General features: G+C 34.2%; 1 protein-coding gene across 1 annotated transcript; it reads left to right on the forward strand.

Moving 5' to 3' along the window:
- Positions 1-5,354: 5,354 nt before the first annotated feature.
- On the forward strand, positions 5,355-15,524 carry LOC132740522 (uncharacterized). The gene is made up of 9 exons (XM_060728447.1): positions 5,355-5,468; positions 6,563-6,619; positions 10,042-10,308; positions 10,712-10,801; positions 11,474-11,746; positions 12,249-12,344; positions 13,092-13,355; positions 14,007-14,105; positions 15,222-15,524. Exons 2-9 carry the CDS (start codon positions 6,563-6,565, stop codon positions 15,318-15,320), a joined length of 1,245 nt encoding a protein of 414 aa, XP_060584430.1. The 5' UTR covers positions 5,355-5,468; the 3' UTR covers positions 15,321-15,524.
- The last annotated feature ends 5,601 nt before the right edge of the window (positions 15,525-21,125 follow it).

Raw genomic sequence — 21,125 nt, forward strand, 5'->3', positions numbered from 1 at the left:
TAATAGCCGATGTAGTTCCGATTGCAATCGTGACAATTCGGGCGATTCCGTCATACTGCAGAATCAATCGAATGCTGCGGAATCAGACGAAGTAATATTACGGAAATCTAAGCTATTTTAGTTACTTCGGTAATCCCAGTTTGTTTATATAAATAGGATTGATTTATTGATTTAAACCGTAATATATTATAAACGAAATTGTTCCGTTTCAATTCTTTTTCAAGACGCAAAAGTTAGGTTATTTTATAATTGTTTTTTGTCTGTATTAGTTTTATACAATAGAGGATGTTGACTGTAGTAGTATTCTGTCTTCAAAGGGTGGTCCAATTCACGCATGATCGAGTTATATTTAGATCTACTGAACTTGGTGAGGTAATCTAAAAATAGTTCATGCATATCATTAACCTTACCACGTGATGATCTATAGATAGCGATACCACGTAACGAAGTGGAACTTGTTTTATTTCCTTTCAGTATGATAGATAGATCTTCACGTTAGTATTTTTACGATTGATTATTTTCTTTATTAGTTTTATACAATAGAGAATAGATTTCAAATCGTTTTGACAAAAATATTCGTTTTTACAAAAATAAAAACAACTTAATATGTTGGGATGAAGGCACAACTGTGCAAGCCTTTCCTTTTAAAAGGAAACTTTATACTGAAATAGATTTGCTTTCCTTTGGATACCAAATATATACATTCGTTATACACTATCAAAGATTACATCTTCTGACACATTGATTCACAATTACTTTATGTGCTATTTATTGCAATTAAATTCCAATCACTATTAACGTATACGCTACGTATGTTTTCTTAGCTGATTCATATTGCACAGTAGAAATACGTGTACCAAACGGGTTTAATGTTTTAGTATTTTAGCTGTACATGCATAACGATTACGCGCATTTACTTTATTATAAATGTACGTCGGTAAAAGGGAGGTAACTGTATTTGTGATCAAATGTTCTATACCGCCAATTGATTGATTGGGTTTTACGTCGCACCGACACAGCATATAGGTCATATGGCGACGTTCCAGCTTTACTGGTGGAGGAAGACCTCAGGTGCCCGTCCGTGCATTATTTTAGGCACAAACGGGTACCTGAGTAGAACTACCGACATCATAGTTTCATTGTAATTTGAACTTGTGTAACAGGGGGGTTTTCAATGAAAACAGCCATTTTTCACAAATGCTTATGCGGAAATGGGTTAACTGGTCAGCAGATTCTAATATACATATGTACCTAAAGCACCGTGTGTTAAGTCTGCTGACCATATAGTATAAGAAGAAAATATGGCATAAACCATAAACCAATTTTTACTAACATTGCAAAATAAATTAAAACTTCACTGTAAATATCATTTTCCTCTGTTCATAAGCAGTTTCTCAAGGTTGAGCTAAAATCACTTTGGCTATATATAAAACAAGTGGACACAGAAATCTAGTATATCTTTTATATTTCTTTTTTTTTATTTAATCATACTTATTTACTATCTCTAAGAAATATAAAAGCGCTATGTTCACTAAGCACCAAAAATGGCTCGATCTTAGAAATTGATAAAAATCTAAAGAAGCGTCAACTTGATAGGTAGTTGGATATTCGAATAACCTACTACATACTTGCTGGTAGTTGGTTATTTTTAATCCCCCACTACCTACCGGCAGGTAGTTGGTAATTCGAATTTTGCATGTTTCCCTTAAAACAACAACAACAACAACAAAAAACAACAAAAATAAACAGTAAGAATTTTTCCGGATTAAATATAATGGATAGATGTGTGTTATCAACATTGAAACACATTGTCTCACTATGTCCACCAGCGGAATCAGTTGGCTATAGTACAATATGCTGACCAGTTAAACTTATAGTAGGATCTGCTGTTAAGTTAATCTTAAAGTGAAAATTGTTGACCACTTATGTTAGATATATAGAAAAAATTATGTGTTGACGTAAATTTCTAATTACATGTATCTTTATTTACAATGTTAGTAATATAATAAATTATACATCTTACAAAACAATAAAACCACTGATGACGATCTATGAATATATTTTGTTTGAAATTTTTATACAAGAAATAAACAATGATTTTTTTTTTGCATCTTTAAAATGTCAACATAAGATCATTTTCATCTGAAATATTTCTATTACATTGTATATTAAAGTTTCACACAATTTATTACATTTTCCGTCTATGTATAACTCTTTCAGTATTTATATACAAAATGAATCTTATTATTAATTTATGATTTCATTTAAACATTATTAGTATACAGAAAAAACAACAAACAAATAAATAATAAAAAGAAAAAGAAAAAACAAGAAGAAAAAAAATATTGACAAAAGTAAAATTATCCGCTATTCTATAACGTCAGCTTATTCGCCAGCAGTTTAGAACCGTCCACCAGAAGACGAGAGTCGACAATGCGATAACGCGATGACGACAGTGCGACAGTGCGATGGCGACAGTGCGACAATACGATGACGACAGGACGACAATGCGACAGTGCGATAACGACAATGCGACAGTGCGATGGCGACATGCGATAACACTATCGCTCTGTCGTCATCGTACTATCGCGTTATCGCATTGTCGCTATCGCACTGTCGCATTGTCGTCATCGCACTGTCGCATTGTCATCATCGCACTGTCGTATTGTCGTCATCGCACTGTCGCACTAGTCGCACTATCGCATTGTCGCCCTCTGTATTTTAACGTATAACCACGATGGCCCTAACGGTATTCCGTCATATATACTGTTACACTGTAACAGTAAAAATTTCTTTGTCACGTGGTACACTTGCATTAACAGTGAGGCCTATGGGAAATTAACATTACAGAAAAAGTTAAGGGTAATAAACTTGTATACTACTACCACTAGTATTGGCCACACATTGACCGGATGCCTAAAGTATTTTTATATGAGCCGCGTCATGACAAAACCAACGCAATTCGTTTGTGACCAGCATGGATCCAGACCTGCCTGCGCATCCGTGCAGCCTGATCAGGATCCATGCTGTTCGCTTACAAACCTTATTACAAGTAGAGAAACTGATAGCGAACAGCATGGATCCTGATGCCCCCTGATACTATGCGCAGGCTTGTCTGGATCCATGCTGGTCGCAAACGCATTACGTTGGTTTTGTCGTGAAGCGGCTCATATAAAGTTTCAAAGTTTTAATTCAACATTGATACCTTCTATGGCAGAAATATTATAAAATTTTCTAAGCTTTGTACTTTTAAATTTGGCCATTTTTGGTCGTACTTTATGACATTAAGACAAACCTGACTTTCAAGCGTGTTGGATTCAATTTTATTTGTTTGTTTTGAAGATAGTATCTCACGACAGCATATCTAGACGATTATTCCTTTTGGCTATTTCTAATTCTGCATAACCTATGATTGAACTTTCCATAGATGATTTTATTATTTTATTTCTTCTATTATGGTTAAAGGCATTTGAAATGTCGATTTACCAATAAATAAAATGAAATTATTATTTAGTCTTATTTCATTGATGTGAAAGATATTGATATTACTCATTCGATATAAGTTAACTACCATTTCGAATTTTATCAAGACTGACTTATTATAAATTATAACATTTTCAATAAATTCAGACGATATTATCTATAATTGATATTTTTCTTGACCAAATCGTCAAGCAAAGTTGTCCGACACAAGTTTGCAAAGAAATGTGCTTTGCCACATATTTTACCCTGTAATTTGTATACATTATGTATTCCTTAAGATCATCTTTCTTCGTTTCCATATTGTCCGCTATACGTATACTTTACCTATGTATTTGAGACATTCTGTCGCATATGTATGAGTTTGCAAAGCAGTTCCCATGGAGAGTCCTTAGAATGACAGTCTTGAATTGATTAAAATAGTGAAATACGCCAAACATTCATGATATTTTGACAAAAAGAAAATATTGAAGTAATAAAAGGTTTAAAAGAGTCCTAATAATTTTGATAATTATAATAAGCCGACAGAAAAAATAATGCTACAAACAGATTCTGTCATTTCACTTGGCCGAATTTTGACAACCTTTATGAATGTGCTAAAAAATTCTGGTAAGTGTGATTCATCGAGAGCGGAAACAATTGGAAATTGCAGACCCGGTTATATGAAATCTGTTCTTTAGAGATATACAGAATAATAGGTTGGTGCCGTGGATGGAGAAAGTTTATCTGGCGAGGCGGAGGAATTTATTGGGTGAGCCGAAGGCGAATCCAATAAATTCCGGAGCAGAGCCAGATAAACTTTCTCCATCCAAGGCACCAATCTATTATTCTATTTATCCTGTCACCGTTTTTTTTTTAAAGAATTTTATTAGGCAAACTACCTTTAATCACACTATCGAAAATGTTTCTATATAAACAAAGAAGGCCCGAAGCGTGCATTATTCTACAACAATGCACTCGCCATTCTTATTATCTCCCTGTGTATTTTCACATTGAGGGCGCCATTTTGTTTGAAAAATGTGATAATTATAAACAATTTTTTGTCGAATTTTGTTGTGAAAACTATCTAGAATGGAAGAAAATGGTCTAACTAAGAAAATGAATTCGAACACCAATATCTTTTATTCAGTCGTTAACGCTGTACAGACGTTTAAAGTATTGTTTACGTGACGTCACAATGTAGCGCCAAACAGCACGTGCAAAACAATCAAATCAAGTACGCTATTTTAAAGCAGCATGCCTTCAGATTTATGCTTATTTTCATGAAAATTTTGAAATTTAACCACCAAACATAAAGCTTATTTTCATGAAAATTTTGAAATTTAACCACCAAACATAAAGTCCAACATTATAACAATAATTATATTTTTTCTTGAAAAGTAGTTCGGCAAAGAGGTGCCCATTCATGCATACCACGTGATCAAGTGCCGTAGATCAGTAAAAATATACGGCACCTTGTTATCGGGCCGAAATTGATACAAGTGACAGGATAAAATTAAACACACACACGCACGCACACACGCACCAACGCACGCACGCACGCGCACGCACGCGCACACACGCACACACACACCGCTCTCCCCTCTCCCTAAAACCAACTTAAACGGTATTCTGTCCTCAATATACACTGTTTAAAGTATTGGACTCAGTGATACAAAAAGAAAACCATGTATATTTGTGCAAAATAAACAGCAATGGGATGACTGCACTTTTACAAAATAGCAACCACCTGTTTTCAGTCGCGTTTATAAATTAAGCCAAGGCCAGTTATAAAATTTTATGTGAATTTATTGAATTATGAAACTGTTAACGATCAAGCAATTACCGTAAAACTCGCCAGTGCTCGGGGCATTGCCACATGACAGTATTGACCTACATGTGTGATTTGAAATCACGACCCTATTTTGTAGACAAATTGAGAGGGTATTTAAACTGGAGGACAGGCCCAGTCAGAAAAATAAACTGGTAGAAAGGCCAGAGTCAGTAAGGTAAGGATAACGTTTTCATTTTATAATTGTTTAAATATCTGAATATTTTCAAAAAATTTAAATTACTAAGATTTACTTTTTTTAAGATATTTCAGCAAAATAAAATATGTTCTTCTACTTAATTTATTAAGAAATGAAATTTATTCAATGACAACAAGTGGCAATAAAATGGTTTTATAATATTTTCTGGTATCGCGATTATATTCTGTATCTCTGTATCTAACAAGAATTCTGTTCTTAGTAAAATATTTTTCAGTCCTCATTAAAAAAATATGAGCCGTGTCACAACAAAACCAACATAGTGCGTTTGCGACCAGCATGGATCCAGACCTGCCTGCGCATCCGCGCAGTCTGATCAGGATCCATGATGTTCGCTATCAGTTTCTCTACTTGTAATAGGGTTAGTAAGCGAACAGCATGGATCCTGATCGCACAGGCTGGTCTGGATCCATGCTGATCGCAAACGCACTATGTTGGTTTTGTCATGACGCGGCTCATATGATAAGTACCGCAAACTCTTCATTGAACTGTCAAAGGCTAGGTCTATGTATGTCTTATTATATGTAAAAAGAAAACAAAGAATTAGATATAAGATTAGATTTTCTTTTACAATTTTTAGGATTGAAAGTCATAGTTTTGTATTGTCGTATTTATAGAATTTCTTTGTTGATGGTGTTTTTGTTACATGGTTTTATACTGATTATGGGAAGAATTTTAAGAAAAACAAACAGAAAAAGTTGGGACTATCAGGCGATTTGGCAGTACTCTTTTCTTCACGGACTCGAACCGATAAGAAAAGAAAGAACTCAGTTATTTGAATAAAGAAACGAATATCAGATATTTTTCCGATGAAAATGTATCGCCAGGCCAAGTGCGATATTACAAGTATTTCAAAGAAGATGGTATGAAAGCTTATAAAAGTCTAAGACCCAGATGTTTCATTCTGTTACTGATTACAACTATTTGAATATTACATATTATATCATTTATATATTATCAATGTGTATAGGCTTGAAATAATGAATTATAATCACCTCACGAGTAATTCTGTACATTAGTGCTCCTTATCTATTCCTTGTCTATTTGTTTTCCAGATGAATCCGAAACTTCTAATACTCATCTGCGTCATTGTGCTGTCATCTGCCTTACCTGTAAGTAGCAGAAGTTAACATGTTCTATTGCCTCCTTTAAACGTGGACAATTATGTCTCCTTACTTTTGTGAAAAGCAATAACAGGTCCAGATATTTAGTTACACAAATTTACATCATCGCTTGTTGATCTTTAACAGGCACTTAAAATTAATATGTATGTAAAAGTCATAAAAGACAAGTGCGTTATTGGTGAAGTATTAAAGTCTTAGAACAAGGCGTCGTTTGAGTTGCATTTAGACATCTCCTCCAGGATGATTTTTTGTACAGAGTGCATGGCAGCAGAGTAATTTGATTCTTTTTGTCTCATTATACCCTAAAATGCTATTATTTTTATTTCTCAAAATATTGCAATCGGTGTTTTTTTTTAAAGATTCTGGAAAAATACTTATTGGCTATAAAGCTTAGTTATCTTTTGATTATCTTGTTTTTTTTTTACAATTATTATAGCTGTAATGATTTAGTATTGTGTATGGAAGGCAAAATACCAATATGTTAACGTTTTGCTACATTTATGACAAATAATTTCTCAATGACGGATAATTACTTTCGGAAAATTCGTGTAATCTAATCTCAGCCCATTCTTATTTCTTATTTTTATGTCATATATCCCAAAATAATAGAAATGGAGTTGTTCTGTTTTGTCCGGTTTACTATAGCTTTTTTTTAATCTTTATTTTCACAGTCCTATCTAAAGAATAAACTTCCATTTATTTCTTGACAACACATAGAAATCTATAATGTTGTCTGAAAATCTAGTATTGTATATTCCGGTAAATTAAAAAAAAAAAAACTCTCCGAAAAAAAAATGGTTCTGTTTCTCATTGTACACATGTATATGTTTTTGTATTTTTGTGATTATTAACATTGTTCTATGTTAAATGCTTCATAAACTTCGAATACCGTTCAAAAAGTTATTGGGTATTTATGTAGTGAATACATTGCAGTAGCTTATATTATCAAAGAGACTCTTTTACAAAAAAAAAAAAAAAAAAAAAAAAAAAAACTAAATGCAAAAATTGCTCTCTCCAAACAAAGTTTGTTTATATATATCTAATAATATTCCATTTCTAGTATTTGAAAAGATAAATTATTTCTGCTTTGTGTTAGCAATAGAAAGGAACAACCTTGCATTTGAGAAAAATGCTATGCCACCGCATTAATTCAACACTAAATAGTGGTGTAGGAACAGATTTTTTGTTTCTATATATACAATTGAAGATTGTCACCCTGACCTATCTAATTCTTATTATCAGATTAGTGGTTAAATCTATTGTTAATCCAATAAAAGATCAGAGTAGGAATATATCAATGCACTTGAGTCTAGTGAATTTGGTAGTGAAGGTCATATTTCACACAGCCTAAATTTCATGACTACATCAAAGGATAACACAGTAAGGCACTTTGTCAAAATCTAGGTCAGCTGATATCAAAGTTCACTTTACATCTTAATCTGTGCACATGGTTCAAATTTCATAGCTGTACATCAAAGGACAAAAATGTAGGTCACATCATCAAAATCTAGGTCACCTGATATCAAAGTTCAATTTTACAACTAAAACTGTGCACATGGTCAAAATTTCATTGCTGTACATCAAAGGGCAAGAAAGTAGGTCACTGTCCCCTTGGGCAAGGCAAAATTTTGACACAAAGGTTTAATTAAAAACAATCTTGATACAGGTCCACCAAACAACATTTCAAGTCAAATATCTAAGCTGTAGCTTTCTCCCATTCAGAAAACATTTGTTTCATTTTCTGTTTTTACTATGTGTACATAATGAGAATCACTGCCCCCGGACAGGGCCAATTTTGACACCAGGGGAAAAATTTGAACAACTTTGGTAGATGACCTATGGATGATATTATATAGCAAACATCAAAGCTCTATGCCTTGTACCTTCAGACAAAAATATTTTTTATTTTTTTTTTACTTTATGTACATAATAGCCTTGGTAAATTTAGAGAAGATAATCTTTTTTAAGTTTTTACAATATACATATAAGGAAAACCTATGGCCCCCGGGGCGGGGCTAGTTTTGACACAAGAGGCAAAATTTAAACAACTTTGGTAGAGTACCTATAGATGATATCATTTAACAAATATTAAAGCTCTTAGCCTTGTACCTTCAGACAATAAGATTTTTTGATTTTTTACCATATGTATATATTGAAAATCAATGACCCCCGGGGCGGGGGCAATTTTGACCCCAGGGCTATAATTTGAACAATCTTGCTAGAGGTTCACTACACAATGTTTCATGCAAAATATCTAACCTCTAGCATTTGTCAATTACTAGAAGAATTTTTTAAAAGTTTTTACTATAACTTTTTACTATATACATATAAGGAAAACGAATGACCTCCGAGGCGGGCCGATTTTAACCCCAGGGCTATAATTTGAACAATCTGGATAGAGGTCTACCAGACAATGCCTTATGCAAAATATCTAAGCTCTAGGCCTTTTGGGTCTTTACAAGAAGGTATTTTAAGTTTTTACTATATGTACATATAGTGAAAATCAATGACCCCCGGGGCGGGGCCGATTTTGACCCCAGGGCTATAATTTGAACAATCTTGGTAAGGGTCTACCAGACAATGCCTTATGCAAAATATCTAAGCTCTAGGCCTTTTGGGTCTTTACAAGAAGTATTTTAAGTTTTTACTATATGTACATAATGTGAAAATCAATGACTCCCGGGGCGGGGCCAATTTTGAACCACAGGGCTATAATTTGAACAATCTTGGTAGAGGTCTAACAGACAATGCCTTATGCAAAATATCTTAGCTCTAGGCCTTTTGGGTCTTTACAAGAAGATTTTTTTTTAATTTATTCTTATAATTCCTTTTGGTTGCCATGGCAACCAGATTTCTGCATGGAATGAAATTCTTTGAACAACTTTGGAAGCCCTTTACCCAAGGATCAATCTTGGCAAGTTTGGTTGAAATTGGACTAGTGGTTTTTCACAAGAAGATTTTTTAAGTTCACTATATAATCTATAGAACACACAAACAAACACACACACACGCACACGCACGCGCGCGCGCATACACACACACACACACACACACACACAGACAGAGGTTAATCGCGATATGCCACCGCATCTCAGATGCTGCGGTGGCATAAAAACCCATTTCGTCAAGTATCTTCAAGTTTTTCCCCCAATAATTTCCATTTATTATTGACATCTTCTTTCAGTACATTATACATTCTTTTAATTAATGAGTAATTTTCTGGGCAAAGAATTTTAACAAATATTTAATCATTATAATTTAATGTTGTATTCTCATTGGATACCGTCCCAGTTCTCCGAAAAGGCCAGCTAGATAAGTTGATTTTTTAACACTAAGTGTCTTTCTTAAAAATTTATAGCTATACGCTCAATGGCGTGTATTGAATATAATAAGAATACTTTTTTTTGCAGAAAAAAGGTGGCAAAAAGGGTAATAAAAATGAAAAAGATAAGTTCTTTAAGAATTTTGTGGGTGTCCTCAATAAAGAGCTTGATGAGATCCTTGATGAAATGTGTACTGGTATTGATGATGGGACACTGGAAAACACTGACGACGCATATAATGATGTGTTTAAAATGATTGATCCAGTATGTGACGATTTAGAGGCCTACATGGAAGGACAAGACGCAGAAGCGGAAAAAGTTGAAAATGAAGGCGATGTTGCTGAATATGCTAAAGTAATTTGAGCCGCGTCACGACAAAACCAACATAGTGCGTTTGCGACCAGCATGGATCCAGACCAGCCTGCGCATCTGCGCAGTCTGATCAGGATCTTTGCTGTTCGCTTACCTAGAGAAACTGATAGCGAACAGCATGGATCCTGATCAGACTGCGCGGATGCGCAGGCTGGTCTGGATCCATGCTGGTCGCAAACGCCCTATGTTGGTTTTGTCGTGACGCGGCTCATTATGATATTTTGAGTATTTTCTCTATCGTTATATTCTTGATTTAGCTATCTATTTTTTCCACAGTCGAAAGTGAAATCATACTTATAATAGTAATTGTATTAATACGAATACATTGTAATTTTCCTACTAGTTCAAATTTACTAATCATCGAATGATTGTCTTCTTTTTAAAGAAAGGTGGCAGAAAAAATAAAAAGAAAGCTGATGCAAAGCACATTCTACATGTATTTTGTCGGAAATTGAAACATGAAATGGCAAATGGTGTAAGTATATTAACCACTTTGACTTTTTTATTGGAAAAAAAACAACCTTTAGCAGCATATTCAGACGCCCAGAAAATAGTCAGCTATCCCCGCTTACCACTTGGAGCTTATGAAATATACGTCTTTAAACTATTCCAAGAACTTTTTAATTTTATTTTTAGATTTCACGGCCCTTATATATTTTAAGCTTTGTGCGTGAATTTTAACAAGTTTTTCTCTAAATGACTAGATATCAGTGTAATAATATTTCGAAGGTGAATAATAAATAGCAAAAATAATGTCATTATGTGAAACAGGTTCTCACATGAACATAGCTGATGTTTTATTCAACCAACGATTTAAAATTTGTGTGCAATTAATAATTTACGGACTAGGGATAAAAAATCTTCAATGAATATTCTAAGACGAATCACACTTAGTAACATATATACAGATATGAAATATCATGGCACACGCCCATATATCCTCGCACACGTGGGAAAACACACGTGTGCGTTTGTGCGTGCGTGCGCATAAAAATATTTTAGCTGTAAATATAACGATAATACACGACTTTGAAAAATACATTGCTATGAAAATTTAAAGGTATTATTTGCATCACAAATATTTTTTTGTTGTTAATCGTTATCGTAATCTACAAAAATATACTGAAATTTTATATATTCATTTAAGTTTCCCGAGGACACTCCACAAGAGTTATTGGACATTTATAGTGATATGGATCCCGTTTGTGTTGAAGTACATGATATAGAAAGGGGAGGCCCTGAAACAGGCCTTGTACATATATGTCAAGGTCTAGCAGATGGTAAATTACAAAACTCAAACCCGAAATATACCGAATTATTTACCAGAATGGACCCAATTTGTATCGAACTTCTTGATTACGTTGGCAATACAGAAGGTGGTCCTCCCGCTGATGATCAAGAACTTGATGTAAAGGCTAAGGTAATCTTTCTGTTGCCATTTACGTTGTATCTTTTTAGCTAATATCTTTAAAATTTGATCTACGAATGTTTTACTTCTTTCTATAATAAAAAAGCAACATAATTCATTTACGCTTTGTTCACATTTATTTTTATCTCATCTGTTTTACAACTAAACTTCGGCCCTGTGTACTATGTATGGGAAAATAGAAAAGTAACAAGGTTGTAGATTGAAAAAGGGCAAATTTATTTATTTGCCTTGAATGTTTAAACAAGTAAATATAACTATGGCAAATTTATTTACAAATGAATAATCGTGTTATCCTTCGTAAAATAATGGCTAAGAATGAAGATGCCGGATCTTGATTGGTTCAGAAAGTCATGTGATAAAATTGTACTCTCTGATTGGTTAATGGTAATTCCTAAAATAGCATATCAGTGGAAGGGAATTCAATTCACGAAAAGTACAACAATGTTATAAATTATTTTATATGTTTATAAAATATATATATCTTATTTTAAAGAAAAATGGTAAAAATAATGGGAAGACAGATCATAGTGCCGTGGTGAAGCTTCTACAATTCTGCTGGCGCCATGAGGAGGTGACAATGAAACAAGGAGTGAGTCGATTAAGATCGTTTTTGTTTTTCGTTTTTATTTCTTTTTCGTTGGCTTTTTAAAATAATCAGTCGATAATCAACTCATTAATTTAATAAAATCATACTGAATGATAAATTCTTGTTAATTTGATTTTTACTGCATAATTTTGTCATCCGCAAATTATTAGTCAAGAAATAAATGTTGTACATTTTATTTGAATTTTCATTTGAATATGTTAGATATGTCCGCATTGCAATTTCGGGCGCGATACATTTATTTACATGTACTTGGCATTCTGGTGAACCACAACATCCGCAACACACATTGTTGCAGCTGCCGAAATATGAAAGGTATCAATGCTGAAGGATCAACGATTGGCCATTGCATATAACAAGTATTAAAATAGTGTTAAAATACTTAATGAAAGATGGAAAATGGCTGACGGAATTACTGCACTTACGTTCAGCCAGAGCGAATGCTGATATCTGCCAGACGACTTAACCTTTTTATTTTAGTTTTTCAATCTCTGAATTCCTCAAAAGTACAAAACACAGTTTTAACTTTTAAGCGTGACAATTCCGCGTTATATTTTTGTATATACATGTGATGGTTGATCAAAGGTCTAATAGGGTAAAAGTCCTGGTTGAGGCAAAATCAAGTTTATAATTAATTCTTTATAATAACCTTAAGCAATATATGTAGATGAGACATTCATTTTAAATTTGTCATTTTTTAAATACGCATTTCAATACTTGCATACATTTCAGCTTCCCGAAGATATGCCAGAAGAGCTAAAGAAAGTCTTAACTGACATAGTTCCTATTTGTGACGACGCTATGGTCATATCCGAAGGAGGGAAACCTAAGTGGAGTTTTAACTATTTGTGTGAAGGTCTTTCATCAGGTGAAGTAAAAAACACCGATTCTAGATTTAAGAAGGTGTTTAAATTACTGAAACCTGTCTGTAATACATATTTAAGTGGAAGAAGCCAATTTGGAGCAAATAACAGTAATACTTCCGTCAAAGCAAAGGTAATACCTTATCATCTCAAATATATACCAGTATTTACAATTTAAGTTAAAAAATATTTTATATTTCGGATCAACTTATAAACTATATAAAGCATGATTGTAACTTTTACTGATGGTTCTGAAAACAATAACTATACATGTTATACTTCAGTTAACTCTTATTTAAACCAACATATTTACCAACAAAGACAGTCTTTATTTGTCTCAGCTGAAAAAATGAAACATTAGACTTTGGCCAACACGGGAAATTTACAAAGTGATTGCAGACTTTTTTCATTGGGCGTGTCCCTGGACTGCACAGTGGTACACGCTGGTTACCGTCCATTCCAACATCTAATCATGAAAAGGAATTGAAGCCGTCATATAATGTGACACATCAAAGAACAGAAAAATAAAACATCTTATTCTATATTCAGGTTAAATCTATTCATCAACGTTATCTATAAAGTCTAAATAAAGATTGAAAGATAGCGTCCATTGTTTTGTTTTCGTTTCATGCCATATAGACATTACAAAAACATAAGTCTGCAGATGCTTTTGAAAACTTTTTTATGTGTTAACTTTATTGTTCACATTTTAAAAAACTTAAATATACTCATATGCATCATTTAGATTTAAAAATTGAACTATTGTTGATTTTTTTCTTTGAAGAAGGGTAACAATAAAGGTGGAAAGAAAGGGGACAATAATAAGGCTGTGACTATTCTCCTATCATTTTGTGAGACTGTGGTTATGGTACACACGCAAGAAGTAAGTACACACTTTGATAGACATTTAAAGATAAAGGTAACAATTCCGCCTTCTGTTGTAATCCCTTCTTTATACAAGAAAAATCATGGAAGTTTTATAACCTTTGAACCAATAGTTTAGACGAAAACATGGTTTAAAGCAAAAATAATTCAGACACAATGGGGCGATCGCTTTAGAGGATTTCATAGCACAGTGCCTTTAACGTACATTCAATTTTGAATGATTCCTCTTTTAAACTTAAATATTTTGGTTAATGTAGCGTTCTGCTTTGAGTTCCCGGAAACGACCGAGCCAAAGTGAATATGCTTCAAACATATAGTTGGCACCATCTGATTGACCATGTTCAATATATTGTCAACATTTTATGTTTTCTAGCAAACTCTTTGGAGATAAAAACTTTGTATGATGTATGCTATGCCGGTTCATACCACATTATATGCAATGACTAACAAGTCATTAATTGTATAATATTTTATCTGAGGTGAATCGATAAAGAAACGGACCACATTTTTACAATGATCGTTCTGCTATTACACATGTTTAAAGATTGGTCAATATCACTAAAGTGATTTACATGAAGCCAGGGGTAAAGGTTGGGGAATCTCAACTTGCACTGGCACTACAAATGATTATGAATGAATTATCTCATATTTACTCAAACAATATATAACTGTTTACTTTTCAAATGTTGGTCCATTCCCATCAACACTAAATTTTTAGAGATATATAATTATATTGTATTTTAGATCTAGATAAAATCTCTTATTTGCCGCATATAATTAAAACGCTAAATTGAATTTGCATGGCGTTCGGCCTTCTTCAGCATACAGATATAATCAGACAAAACAAGGGAAGTGACGTATATACATTGTATATTATATATACAATTTTAGTTTTTCATACATCTTTGAGTATTTATTGATGATTTCTTATGTTTAATATGCTCTAAACTTAGAAGGGAACACGGCATAGCTTTGTGTTTTAAACATTGACAGTAAAATGTGTATCAAAAATGAATAGAAAACAATGAATAGAAATGTGCCTGAAATAGGATTATCTCACCTGATTTATCCATTTTGTTTCTTTAAGTTTTTTTTTTAAATCTTTTTTTTTCAGGTTCCTGTAGGTATGCCGGTTCATGTCATACAAATGGTTAAAGACATAGAACCTATCTGTAAACTTGCTGAGAAGATTGCATCTAAAATAACTGAATAATACCATGGATAACGGATAGTTACAGTAACGTAATGGACAAGTTAAGAAACAGTTGAACTTTTTTGATTTTTGTGAAATGATGTGAAATGTACCTCCACTTTTAGGTTTAAGTTAAAAATCAACACTTAACAAACAAAGAAAAAGCCTTCTTACTGGATCTGACATTACTTGTCTATGACTTGAATAAAAATATTGTTCACGGAATTATTGACTTTGAATGGTTTATGATAGTTAGTTACGTAACTGTATTGACACATTGCATATTAAAATAAAACTGTACGCGTTCATACTGTTGATGTTGCTTTTCATTTCTGAAATTTTGTATAACGTATTATTTTGATTCTTAACCGCCTCCGTGGTCAAGGGGTGAGAGTTGGGTTCGATCCCCGGGAGATGCTTTGGTAGTTTAGCGCGGAGGAAGGTAGTCTAGTACTGGTGTAACTTTCCAGGAACGATGGTTAGGAAACTACCCGCCTATATGACTGAAATACTGTTGGGAAAAGGCGTCAAATGAAACAAAAAAAACAAAACAAAACAAACAAAATTATTTTGATTTCATAGTAAAGATAAATGCATTCATCAAATTGTAAAAGTGAATCTCTCCTTTCCCTGTTAAAAATGCAAATTAATGCTCTTTTCACATGAATAGTTACCGTACTACTAGTAAACTTGACATGGAAACAAACATATTGCCCGTTAACGTACTTCTACAGCACCGACAACCATATTGATATCAGCCGCGCCATGACAAAACCAACATAGTGCGTTTGCGACCAGCATGGATCCAGACCAGCCTGCGCACCTGCGCAGTCTGATCAGAATCCATGCTTTTCGCTGTCAGTTTCTCTACTTGTAATAGGGTTTGTAAGCGAACAGCATGGATCCTGATCAGACTGCGGATGCGCAGGCTGGTCTGGATCCATGCTGGTCGCAAACGCACTATGTTGGTTTTGTCATGGTGCAGCTCAATTATTATGTCAAATATACTGTTTTTCAGATTTTTCTGCATCCATGATACAAACTAGTCCATGTTAATATATTATTAGTACAATATAATTATCTTGGTTTACCGTTAATTGATCGACAAAAAATCAACACTTTAATGAAATAGCCTTGCCAGCACTTGTCTTTATGACTTGAATAAAAACACTATTCATGTACGGAATTATTGTATATATCGTTGTGCTATGCTCAAAACAAACCTGTGCAACACATTTGGGAGTATTAATATCAGTAAACTTTCTATCAAATGGTTCATTATAAAACTACAATCGGAACATCTCGGTCCATATCCGAGGACAGACTGAAAGGGCCGATAAGTTGCGATTACATAACATTTGATATGTACGAGACCTAAAATCAGATTACAAGTAGTCAATATAATTTTAAAAACTGTGCTCGTAATGTAAAAAGTAAAACGGTGACTTAGAGTGTCTATATTTGTATGATGTTTTAACCAATGATAGGTGAACAGTTCTCAGAAAAATGGCAATAATATAAACAAATGAAAGTAACAAATTCTATTCACGAGAGTCAATAAAAAAGCGCCTCATGGCATCGGCTCAAGCATGCTATATTAAAACTACAACAAGGTTTTACCATCAAAATGCAGGCTAAAGATACATTTTATGTTACTTTTAAAGAAATATCTACATTCTTTCACTATATTATTTCTTTGGTTGAAGCAGGGTTTATATTGTATACATCCCTGTTGGAAGGAGGATATTTATTGTATACAGTCTAACTTGCCCATGCGACCACGTGTATTAAGCGACTTTTGTCTTAAACGACCACTTTAAATTCCCCCGATCATTTTCTCTCTATATCTTTAATGTATTAAGCGACTTTTGCTCAACGCGACCAGCGATCGCTAATTAGTCACCTAATTGAGATCAATCTTTTCATTAAACGACCACTTTTACCTGTCAAGTAATTGTGTTTTTAGAGAACGCCACCTCGTAATGTCACAAGTGTCAACAATCAAAACACAACAAATAAACGTGTGCAAAACTCTATTTCCCAAACCGTTTAAGCGTATGCAAATGAAGTTAAGTATACGCGTGACGTGTATTATCCAATATTATCGGATAAATACGCTCCGCCCCTACTGAGATGGTGTATACGCTTCGCTTGTTGACATTTAGACTGCAATGAATTGACCTTGAACTTGGTCAACAATTAAATTAATCGTAACAATTAGATGTAGTTTGTTTATTTCAAATGAAAAAATGCACAACAAAAAACATCTTTACTAAGAGGGTTTTTTGTTGGAGACAAGAAAAAACAACGGAGAAGTTAAAAAATTCTGGAAAAAAAGTCAAACATGTACGTAATGGATCAAAGCTGTTTTGTCAAAAAATATCAGAAAGTTATTTTTTACATTTGCATCCATTTAGATTATCGGAGCATACTAATTTTTCATAATTTATATAAAAATGAAGTTGAAAAACATTCCCATCGCATAAGAAAGATGTCATTTATAAATTTTGACTTTTATATCATGCTGTCTTAAGAGACCGTTTCATTCAGCGACCGTTTTGGGCGTTCCCTTGCGCGGTCGCTTAATACACGTTTGACTGTACATCTCTTGTTTAAGCAAGTTATTTTTGTATACATCCCTGTTCTTAGCAAAATATTTATTGTATACATCCCTGGTGGATGCAGAGCATATAATGTAAACATCCCTGGAAGAAGCAGGGTATATCTGGTGGAAGCAGGGTATATCTGGTGGAAGCGGGGTATATCTTTTGAAAGCAGGGTATATCTGGTGGATGCAGGGTATATATTGTATACATCCCTGTTTGAAGGAGGATGTTTATTGTAATCATCCCTGGTAGACACAGGGTATGTACATGTATTGTATATACATCTGGTTGAAGCAGCGTATTTATTGTAAACATCACTGTTGGAAGCAGGGTATATATTGTATACATCCCTAGTGGAAGCAGGGTATATATTGTATACACCCCTAGTGGAAGCAGGGTATATATTGTATACATCCCTAGTGGAAGCAGGGTATATATTGTATACATCCCTAGTGGAAGAAGGGTATACATTGTATATTGTATACACCCCTAGTGGAAGAAGGGTATATATTGTATACACCCCTAGTGGAAGAAGGGTATATATTGTATACATCCCTAGTGGAAGAAAGGTATACATGTGTATATTGTATACATCCCTAGTGGAAGCAGGGTATATATTATATACATCCCTAGTGGAAGCAGGGTATATACTGTATAAATCCCTAGTGGAAGCAAGGTATATATTAAATACATCCCTAGTGGAAGAAGGGTATACATTGTATACATCCCTAGTGGAAGCAGGGTATATATTATATACATCCCTAGTGGAAGCAGGGTATATACTGTATAAATCTCTAGTGGAAGCAGGGTATATATTATATACATCCCTAGTGGAAGAAGGGTATATATTGTATACATCCCTAGTGGAAGCAGAGTATATATTATATACATCCCTAGTGGAAGCAGGGTATATACACTGTATAAATCCCTAGTGGAAGCAGGGTATATATTATATACATCCCTAGTGGAAGAAGGGTATATATTGTATACATCCCTAGTGGAAGCAGGGTATATATTGTATACATCCCTAGTGGAAGCAGGGTATATATTATATACATCCCTAGTGGAAGCAGGGTATATACTGTATAAATCCCTAGTGGAAGCAGGGTACATGTATATATTATATACATCCCTAGGGATGTATATAATATATGGAGGTAGTGGAAGAAGGGTATATATTGTATACACCCCTAGTGGAAGCAGGGTATATATTGTATACATCCCTAGTGGAGGCAGGGTATATATTGTATACATCCCTAGTGGAAGCAGGGTATATATTGTATACATCCTTAGTGGAAGCAGGGTATATATTATATACATCCCTAGTGGAAGCAGGGTATATACTGTATAAATCCCTAGTGGAAGCAGGGTATATATTGTATACATCCCTAGTGGAAGAAGGGTATATATTATATACATCCCTAGTGGAAGAAAGGTATATATTGTATACATCCCTAGTGAAAGCAGGGTATATATTGTATACATCCCTACTGGAAGAAGGGTATATATTGTATACACCCCTAGTGGAAGCAGGGTATATATTGTATACATCCCTAGTGGAAGAAGGGTAATATATTGTATACACCCCTAGTGGAAGAAGGGTATATATTGTATACATCCCTAGTGGAAGAAAGGTATACATGTGTATATTGTATACATCCCTAGTGGAAGCAGGGTATATGTTGTATACACCCCTAGTGGAAAGAAGGGTATATATTGTATACATCCCCCTTGGAAGCAGGGTATATATTGTATACATCCCTAGTGGAAGCAGGGTATATATTGTATACATCCCTAGTGGAAGAAGGGTATATATTGTATACACCCCTAGTGGAAGCAGGGTATATATTGTATACATCCCTAGTGGAAGAAGGGTATATATTGTATTCATCCCTAGTGGAAGCAGGGTATATATATTGTATACATCCCTAGTGGAAGAAGGGTATATATTGTATACATCCCTAGTGGAAGCAGGGTATATATTTATACACCCCTAGTGGAAGAAAGGGTATATATTGTATACATTCCCTAGTGGAAAGCAGGGTATATATTGTATACACCCCTAGTGGAAGCAGGGTATATATTGTATACATCCCTAGTGGAAGCAGGGTATATATTGTATACACCCCTAGTGGAAGAAGTGGTATATATTGATATACATCCCTAGTGGAAGCAGGGTATATATTGTATAACATCCCTAGTGGAAGCAGGGTATATATTGTTTATACATCCCCTAGTGGAAGCAGGGTATATATTGTATAACATCCCTAGTGGAAGCAGGGTATATATATGTATACATCCCTAGTGGAAGAAGGGTATATATTGTATACATCCCTAGTGGAAGCAGGGTATATATTGTATACATCCCTAGTGGAAGCAGGGTATATACTGTATACATCCCTAGTGGAAGCAGGGTATATATTGTATACACCCTAGTGGAAGCAGGTATATATTGTATACATCCCTAGTGGAAGAAGGGTAATATATTGTATACATCCCTAGTGGAAGCAGGGTATATATTTATACACCCCTAGTGGAAGCAGGGTATATATCTGTATACATCGCCTAGTGAAGCTGGTATATTGTATACATCCCTAGTGGAAGCAGGGTATATATTGTTATACACCCCTAGTGGAAGCAGGGTATATATTTGTATACATCCCTAGTGGAAGCAGGGTTATATATTGTATACATCCCTAGTGAAAGAAGGGTATATATTTTATACACCCCTAGTGGAAGAAGAGGTATATATTGTATATACACCCCTAGTGGAAGGGAAGGCAGGGTATATATTGTATACATCCCTAGTGGAAGCAGGGTATATATTGTATACATCCCTAGTGGAAGCAGGGTATATATTATATACATCCCTTAGTGGACAGCAGGGTATATACTGTATAAATCCCTAGTGGAAGCAAGGTATATATTAAATACATCCCCTAGTGGAAGAAGGGTATACATTGTATACATCCCTAGTGGAAGCAGGGTATATATTATATACATCCCTCAGTGGAAGCAGGGTATATACTGTTATAAATCTCTAGTGGAAGCAGGGTATATATTATATACATCCCTAGTGGAAGATAGGGTATATATTGTATACATCCCTAGTGAAAGCAGAGTATATATTATATACATCCCTAGTGGAAGCAGGCGTATATACACTGTATAAATCCCTAGTGGAAGCAGGGGGTTATATATTTATATACATTCCCTAGGT

The sequence above is a fragment of the Ruditapes philippinarum genome, unplaced genomic scaffold, assembly GCF_026571515.1.
Source record: "Ruditapes philippinarum isolate M1 unplaced genomic scaffold, ASM2657151v2 ctg1740_1_1_1_1, whole genome shotgun sequence".
Taxonomy (NCBI): domain Eukaryota; kingdom Metazoa; phylum Mollusca; class Bivalvia; order Venerida; family Veneridae; genus Ruditapes; species Ruditapes philippinarum.

Bases quoted from the DNA above. Each gene is read 5' to 3' on its own strand.
- LOC132740522 (XM_060728447.1), top strand. From the start codon at position 6,563: ATGAATCCGAAACTTCTAATACTCATCTGCGTCATTGTGCTGTCATCT. The intron at 6,620-10,041 runs GTAAGTAGCAGA...TTTTTTTTGCAG, and splicing joins TGCTGTCATCTGCCTTACCT to AAAAAAGGTGGCAAAAAGGG. The intron at 10,802-11,473 runs GTAAGTATATTA...TATTCATTTAAG, and splicing joins AACATGAAATGGCAAATGGT to TTTCCCGAGGACACTCCACA.